The sequence below is a fragment of the Triticum urartu genome, chromosome 5 (assembly GCF_003073215.2).
Source record: "Triticum urartu cultivar G1812 chromosome 5, Tu2.1, whole genome shotgun sequence".
Lineage (NCBI taxonomy): Eukaryota > Viridiplantae > Streptophyta > Magnoliopsida > Poales > Poaceae > Triticum > Triticum urartu.
The window spans coordinates 592,097,015-592,105,644 of record NC_053026.1 but is presented as its reverse complement, the minus strand read 5'-3'; the positions used below and the strand labels follow the sequence as shown (position 1 = coordinate 592,105,644).

The 8,630-nt window shown below is 40.4% G+C and overlaps 1 protein-coding gene across 1 annotated transcript; it reads left to right on the top strand.

Moving 5' to 3' along the window:
• Positions 1–1,438: 1,438 nt before the first annotated feature.
• Positions 1,439–8,221, top strand: LOC125511036 (cleavage and polyadenylation specificity factor subunit 2). Its single transcript, XM_048676318.1, has 18 exons — positions 1,439–1,720; positions 2,303–2,471; positions 2,616–2,712; positions 2,787–2,913; positions 2,993–3,108; positions 3,380–3,474; positions 3,557–3,708; positions 3,980–4,037; positions 4,103–4,210; positions 4,618–4,870; positions 5,326–5,507; positions 5,689–5,784; positions 5,895–5,993; positions 6,384–6,515; positions 6,847–6,891; positions 7,386–7,550; positions 7,697–7,771; positions 7,984–8,221. The coding sequence occupies exons 1-18, from the start codon at positions 1,572–1,574 to the stop codon at positions 8,080–8,082; spliced, it is 2,217 nt and encodes a 738-aa protein (XP_048532275.1). The 5' UTR covers positions 1,439–1,571; the 3' UTR covers positions 8,083–8,221.
• The last annotated feature ends 409 nt before the right edge of the window (positions 8,222–8,630 follow it).

The window sequence follows — 8,630 nt, the reverse complement described above, 5'->3', positions numbered from 1 at the left end:
TATGAAGCCCATCCCACAACAATGCATTTATTTTCAGATTGATAGCACAGTCTGTAGTCTCTAGCCCGCCTAGCTTTTTTATGGTAGCTCTGCCAATTTCACCCACTCTCCAAGATTTTGTGTTGGAGCGACACGCCATTAAGCGGTGGTTCATGCTCCATCATTCCATAAGGTTGAGCAAATACACGAGACTACATGCAGGTGACCATTCGGGTTATAAGAGGCATCTCTGTAGTTTAACCATCTCGAAGCATGCCGGAGATTCTTCCATGCAAGTTTGGAGCTGAAATGTATCCTATGTCGCTTACTAAGTAGTTGCTCGCTCGCCCCTAGGAAAATGTTGAGTTACTCGGTAACTTGAGGAGGATACCATCCTGATGACTATTAGACTCACGTTTGCATGATTAGAATTGCATACGGTTTATTTGAGATATCAAACTGAGGTTACCCTACAAAAAATAAGATATCAGACTGAGATTGATCGAACCCGAACAGTTTGTGGAGTCCAAGCTTTATTGACAACCTACTAGTTGGGGTGTAGGCAATACCTTTTTCCTTTTTTTTCACAAAATCAAATTTCAGACTATTGTTTATATAATGCATTTTCATGCATTATTCAATATATTAAGGCATTGTTTTAGATGATAATATTATTTGATTTCAGTGAGCTAGGAACATGGAAATATTTTTCTTCTTCTGTTGCAATGTACATAAAATGCTTCTGATGTAAAGATTTTTGAGCAGAGGTACTAGCAGTTGGATGCTCCATGCTGCCACTTCGGTTAATTGCTTGTTGTTGGAGGGAATACTGTGAGAGTGAGAGAGAATTACAATGAAAGATGAAGATATGGGTTCTTTTGCTAGGTGAGTAATAACTATACCAGGAATATCACCATATTTTCATATTTATAAGCACATAGTTATTTAATTTGTCTCCATTGCCAGGCTTGAGCCCTTTCGACATTGCATATGCTAAGTGCAGATGAGACGGGGATGGCGTTCGCATCATTGCAAATCCGTGAAATTAAGTCTGTGCAGGCGGAGGCCGCGAAGTGGAATGCTAGAAGGTGATTACCAAGCTCATCACCTTGAGATTGATCATGTTCTCCGTCTTCGTGAATAGGTGGCTCGCTGATTTACTGTGACGAAGAGGGCAAGTAGCAACACGAATGGCTCACTAGCGACGTGGCTTTGTTTCTCCCGTTGCAACTCACGGACCCTTTTGCTAGTAATACAAAATGAATAAAAACATGAAAATACTTTCCATGATGGTTCCAATAATACATGATTGAAATTTTTAAAAACTAATATACTCCCTTGTTGTGGTTTTAGTTTAAATTTAACTAAAATCACGACAAAAAAATTATGAAACGGGGGAGTACCTAATATTTGGAAGCTGTACAAGTTGAGAGGCAGCAAACTAATCGAGCCATATGGCCCGTATCGCCTAGCCCGGGCCAAGTTTCACTTTCATACCAGCCCGGCCCAGCAGCTTCCTTCAACCTCAAACCCGCTCGAACCTCCGGCTCCACTCGCCGTCGCCGCCGCCGCCGCCCACCGACGACGAAGGGATGGGGACGTCCGTGCAGGTGATGCCGCTGAGCGGGGCGTACGGGGAAGGCCCCCTTTGCTATCTGCTCGCCGTCGACGGCTTCCGCTTCCTCCTCGACTGCGGCTGGACCGACCACTGCGACCCCGCCCTCCTCCAGCCCCTCGCCAGGTAGGTACCCCCCCCTCCCTCAACCACCCCGTCCCCGCCGCGAGCTTGCTTCCCCTTCGATTTGGCTGCCTCCGCGCCGCCGCGCGTGTGTGCTGGTGGGCGTGGTTGGTTGCCTCGCCGGGCGCACGCCACCTGCTCGACGAATTGGGCCAACTAGGCCGAGGCATCCCCATCTTTAGCTTGTGCTAATTAGTAGCATCAATAGACAAACCTCGTGCCTGTACTCTCAGGCTGTTTACCTAAAAGGAAAAATTAGCCGAGAAATCTGTCTTGTTCGTTTCCCTGGGCTGGTGACACGAACCTACATGCAACTGTTTCTACAGATTCACAGTCAAATGCAATTTTTCCTTTTAGGCTTTTAAATTTATATGCCCACAGATGGCAAAATGTTGTTGTTAGATTGCTTCTGTTGCTCGATTTTTTACGCAGATTTTGACTTGTTTCTTCCTGAAAGCCCCATACAATGCTATTGAGTAAAGGGTCACTTTGTTTTTCTGCATATACAGCATTGACACGATTATTTTAGTCCAAACGTATTTGATACTTTTGCTTATGAAGATAGGCATGTTTTGTATCTTTCAGGGTTGCGCCAACAATAGATGCTGTTCTTCTGTCTCATCCTGACATGATGCATCTAGGAGCTTTGCCCTATGCTATAAAACATCTTGGATTATCTGCACCAGTATATGCAACAGAACCTGTGTTTAGACTTGGCCTTTTAACCATGTATGATTATTTTCTATCTCGATGGGTAAGCTTCCTCAGTCCATTGTTGTAATTTGTAACTACGTATGCATATTCATTTGTCAATATCCTCCTTGCTGCAGACTGCATTTTCACTTATCGCTCTTCATCGTTTATCAAGGACTCTTACCATTTTTATTTTCTCTTGCAGCAAGTTGCAGATTTTGACTTGTTTTCTTTGGATGATATTGATGCCGCATTCCAGAATGTTGTGAGACTGAAATATTCACAGAATCACCTTCTTAACGGTCAGTGAGACCGTGTTGATGTACACCACTTTAGTATGCTCAGTTGTATGCCCTCAATAACCGTTTCTCAGCAGATAAAGGTGAAGGAATAGTTATTGCGCCACATGTGTCGGGCCATCTTTTGGGGGGTACAGTATGGAAGATAACAAAAGATGGAGAGGATGTCGTCTATGCTGTTGACTTTAACCACCGAAAAGAGAGGTTAGATCCTTTATTGTGTCTGTCCTGTACAGATTAGGCACTCTTTTGCTTAAAAAACACACTAATGTGCTCTTTGCAGGCATTTGAATGGTACTACCCTTGGATCTTTTATACGGCCAGCTGTTTTGATTACTGATGCTTACAATGCCTTGAACAATCAGGTCTACAAAAGGCAGCAGGATCAAGATTTCATTGGTAATATCCCTGGACTAGCTACCAATAAGTATTCTCTTGCATTAGATATGATGAAGTGCAAATTGTTATTATAGTTACACATAGAAATTAAGAAGATGCACTGATACACATTATTTTATTTTCCGAATTTGCAACATTTGGGATTATATTTTTTTTACTTTTAATTCATAGTGAAGTGCCATGTTCAGATACGATGAACAACTTAAAATTGTTATTTTACTTGCATTGTATGTCAAAACCTCTTGGTTGAAGCGTCAACTTTTTTATACAGATTCAATGGTGAAAGTTCTATCAAGTGGTGGTAGCGTATTACTGCCTGCTGATACAGCTGGTAGAGTGCTAGAACTTCTTTTAATAATGGAGCAGGTGACATCTTGATTGTATTATTATTTCTCCTTTTCCCTGTTATGTTAACGATGTGCTAAACTTTTATCTTGATACGTTGCAGTACTGGGCTCAACGACATTTGGTCTATCCTATCTACTTTCTGACAAATGTTTCTACTAGTACTGTTGATTTTGTCAAGAGTTTTCTTGAATGGATGAGTGATTCTATCTCAAAGTCTTTTGAACACACTAGAGATAATGCCTTCTTATTAAGGTATAACGATTGCCATGTCATGAACATGCTTCCCCTCTCTTGCTCCTAGCAGAGTCACATTTATTTGTTGTCACTTTTGGGTTGTTCTGTTCTTAGAATACTATTATCGCAGCCATCTTAACTGTGCTGCACTTCAGTTTTAAGATGTTTTACGTCTATTGAACTTTGTGTTTAAGAATCATCAAAAGAGCTTTCTTAGGTTATGCACAGTTGTACACACAATTCTTTTGTTTGATTGGTAATAATAACTATTCTCCTTCCGCTGTCGCAGACATGTCTCACTGATAATTAACAAAGAAGAGCTAGAGAAACTGGGAGATGCTCCAAAGGTTGGAGTAACAATATATATGTCTGCCATACTTTTGGAATCTTGAACTTAACAAACATTTTGCAGGTGGTTCTAGCATCCATGTCAAGTTTGGAGGTTGGCTTTTCTCATGACATTTTTGTTGAGATGGCAAATGAAGCTAAAAATCTAGTGCTTTTTACTGAGAAGGGTCAGGTACGTCCATGTGTGCAGCCTCTTCAAATGGGTCACACTTCTCTTCACTCTTCACATGTTTTCAGTGGCTTGCCACCTTAAATAAATTGCTATAAGAACTGTGGAGCTTTGAAGATATAAATGACTAGATGCCTTGTGAACACTTAATGGAACTTTCGATAGGTAAAGAGCGTGAGCCGAAGCCTGAAGGTGTTTTTGTGAATTAATAATTGCTGAATTTATCTTTTTATTACTGGTGGAAAGTATAAAGCTCCATTTCCATAAATTTACCATTATAGCTGTGTCATGTCTCATGTCCCATAGATTTGAGTGCAAAGAGTGATGAGAAACATCTTCGTTCAGTACAGAATTCTCGCATTGTATGCATGTATTTACAGACATCTGATTACAAAATATTCCCCTTCCAGTTTGGGACACTTGCTCGCATGCTTCAAGTGGATCCACCCCCCAAAGCCGTAAAAGTCACTATGAGCAAGCGAGTTCCTTTAGTTGGTGATGAGCTGAAAGCTTATGAAGAGGAACAAGAACGGATAAAAAAGGAAGAAGTGCTAAAGGCTAGCATCAGCAAGGAGAAGGAGCTAAAGGCTTCTCATGAATCAAATGCAAAGGCTTCTGACCCCATGGTTGTTGATGCAAGCTCGTTTCGTAAATCATCCAATGGTATAAGATGGCCACACATTTTTGCGGCACTTACATTGGCTGTTTTAAATATTATGTGTCTCCTGATAACCAGTTCTAATTCTCCTAAAGACTGTCTGTGACTGTTTTTATGACTGTTCTACTTCTGTTCCTTTTCTCCTTATCTTGCATGTTGACTTGATTTAGTTTAATATCTCTGTTCCATTCTTGTTTACTATACTGAAAAATCAAATTGATGGTAACACATCTGTTGTTTCACTTCTATCTGTTTTCCCCAAACTTATCCTGTGTTTAAAGTCTTTTACTATCTGATTCTAATGTAATATGTCGTACTACCTCCGGTCAGAAATTACTGTTGCTCAAACGCATGTATCTAGACGTATTTCAGTGCTAGATACATCAGTTTGAACGACAGTTATTTCTGGACGGAGGGAGTATGCAGCTAACTGCGCTTCTTTACTTTCTGCTTCCATCAGCTGGCTCACATGTTGGCGGGAATGTGGATATTCTAATTGATGGATTTGTCTCTCCGGTGACCAGCATCGCTCCAATGTTTCCTTTCTTTGAAAATACTGCTGACTGGGATGACTTCGGCGAGGTTATCAATCCTGATGATTATATGATGAAACAAGATGAAATGGATAATAATATGATGCTCGTAAGTTTGCTTATGTGCTTGCTGTTCCTTTTGGCTACTCAAGAAGCTTTAATTGTCAAGTGGAAAACACAGGAAACTTCCTTGCCATCTTCGGGGGTGCTATTTTTTTTATATATTTAAGGGGAAATAGTCTTATATAGTTTCATGTACTCTAGATTACTATGGGCATGTTTTCTTTCAGGGTGCTGGAGATGGCATGGATGGTAAACTTGATGAGAGCTCAGCACGCCTTCTTCTTGATTCAGCACCGTCAAAAGTTATTTCCAACGAGATGACTGTAAGTTTTCCTGTCTCTTCTTTTTGTCTCTGCATCTATATCAAAGTTATAGCTGTATGTTTACCCAAACTGAACTTCCACATCTGTTTACATATATTGCCATCTTCCAGGTGCAAGTAAAGTGCTCATTGGCATATATGGACTTTGAAGGTCGGTCCGATGGACGTTCTGTAAAATCAGTTATTGCTCATGTGGCCCCACTGAAACTCGTACGTGTCTTTAGTTGGAATATTGTATCTTATAATATACATGGCTTTGATTTTTCAGTTTTGACTTGCTTGCTCCCTTCTTTGTTTGCCCATGTCTTTTATCCTTTTCATGGTTAAAGATAGTTCTGAATTCTCTCCAAGCCCATGTTCTGAAGCACTTGCATTATTTAATCCAAAACTAGTTAGATCATGTGAATCTAGCATTGCATATTTATCCACTTGAAGGTGGATGTGCCACCATAGACTTTATGTAGATACTCTGGCTATTCTTGTTTTGATTTACCATGTGTGATATCAGTGACCTCCTGCAGTTGCAGTGCTTGTGGCCAATACTTTCTCTGTATGCGGAAATCTGTAGCACATTCTAAACCTCTTCTCAATTTTTTCCAGGTTTTGGTACACGGATCAGCAGAAGCTACTGAACATTTAAAAATGCATTGTGCAAAAAACTCTGACTTGCATGTTTATGCTCCTCAGATAGAAGAAACGATTGATGTAACATCAGATTTATGTGCTTACAAGGTTAGTTTGTTAACTGAAAAACTCTTTCGTTGCAGAGCTCGACTTAGGAGATCATGAAAGCAAGGTCATCCTCAGATACTGGTGTATTTCTTGCATCTGAAGTCAATGCACCCACCATCATGATACTCCATATTAGTGAATATAATAGCCATTGCCAATTACTAAGTCATTGCACCATCACGACGCTCACAATTAGTCAGCAACAAGAACTTTCTATATGCCATTATTTATTTAAGCTAGGGAGGCTAGTGTAACCTTGCAACCAATCATATATGTATATGATATACAGACTTGCTAATTTTGTAATTTCTGTGCTATTATGAAATTTCAGGTACAACTTTCTGAGAAGTTAATGAGCAATGTCATTTCTAAGAAGGTGTGAGCTATATTTGATTCCCTTAGTGTTAATTTATTTTTATCTCTCTATTGATGTTAAAGTCATATTGATGTAGAGATTATGCCATCATATAAATTTGAGATAAGTAAAGCACCAATCTAATGGTTCTAGTTCTCTCTTGGAATAACTTAGCTCGTAAAGTACTCATGCCCATTCAGATCTCCATAATTAGCAAACAAAATGAAAATGGTAGAACTTCTTTTGCTGTTCAAAATGAAAAACCAAAAAATTTACCAAAAAAGTGTTGTTGCTTCCAACCGGGCAGCCCATTCATTCCATTTCCCAACTAGTCACCAGCCATAAGAATAACTAATGTTAAACCAGTTGAATTTGCTCATCAACCCTGAGCCTTCCATGCAAAATCTTGGCCAGTAACCACCAGAAAACCACCTGGTCTCAGTCTTCAACCACATTTACTTGCTTTGAGTTTGTTGAAAGAAAGCACTGGCTCTGACACCAAACATTTTCTGCAGTTGGGTGAGCATGAAATTGCATGGGTTGATTCAGGGGTTGGAAAGGTGGATGAGAAGCTCACTTTGCTACCCCCCTCATCAACTCCAGCAGCCCACAAGTCAGTTCTTGTGGGTGATCTGAAATTGGCTGATTTCAAGCAATTCCTAGCAAATAAAGGTTTACAGGTAGGTCTCTGTTTTTTATTTTGAATTTATGACATTGCATCCCTTAGTCATCCTATCCTTCAGGTTTTGGCTTTAGAATGTGCATCAAACGGGTTCTCTGGTTATGTACTTGAGACCGAAATCTAATGCTAAGAAATTCCTTCCAGGTTGAGTTTGCTGGGGGTGCTCTACGGTGCGGCGAGTACATCACCGTGCGCAAGATTGGCGATTCTAACCAAAAGGTAACTATAACTACCATGCATTTAGAGCAATTTCAACCAATCATTTTTTGTTGGGTTGCCAAACTTTGGTTGGCACAGTCTTTCAACTACGGAATGCTACGCCGGAACTTACCATAGATCAAGCATGATAAACTGTCTTTCAATTTATGCCGCCTCAGTTCATGTATGATTCTCGTTTGTGTGCCCGTGACATGCATGATTGTGCATTGCAGGGCAGCACGGGTTCTCAGCAGATTGTGGTCGAGGGTCCGTTGTGCGAGGACTACTACAAGATCCGCGAGCTCCTTTATTCACAGTTCTTCTTGTTGTAGAGGTCAAGCGCTGCACCATTGTTGTGTGTTGTACAAACCGACTGGTGAATAGACAAGTGGAAACTGCCTCGCTAACGTAAATTAATCCTGGGGATGCCAATTGTACCTTTTCTTATTGAACACCTTTGTCCGTTGCTAACGTCATTTGCGCATTCATCTTTTAGTTCATTTATTTCATATTTCTGTGGTATGTGTGTTGCCACATACCATATTTCTGTGGTAATACGTAATGAAGGGGGAAAACTAAATTATGTAGGGAAACACAACAAATGTATCATTACGGCAGTAAGTTCATGTTTAGGTGAACCACCGTTTTCTGTCTTTGCCAATGCTTGAACTTCCAACCTTTTTCTTTTCCTTTTGCGGGAATGTCTTCCAACTTGTTAACCAGTGAACTTCTAGGGTTTAATGGAGCAAAGCTTGCTTGCGTTTTTTTTTGGCATCATCGGTTGAGAACAAACCTTGCAGGACCGAACTAGGCACAAGTTCATGTTGAACCAAGCATTCAAAACTGAAAGAAAAAAAAAATCTATGGATTGACGATAAAA

Excerpts from the sequence above, each read along its gene's own strand:
- LOC125511036 (XM_048676318.1), top strand. The coding sequence starts at position 1,572 with ATGGGGACGTCCGTGCAGGTGATGCCGCTGAGCGGGGCGTACGGGGAA. Across the intron at positions 5,508-5,688 it reads TGGATAATAATATGATGCTC|GGTGCTGGAGATGGCATGGA; the intron begins GTAAGTTTGCTT and ends GTTTTCTTTCAG. Across the intron at positions 7,772-7,983 it reads TTGGCGATTCTAACCAAAAG|GGCAGCACGGGTTCTCAGCA; the intron begins GTAACTATAACT and ends TGTGCATTGCAG.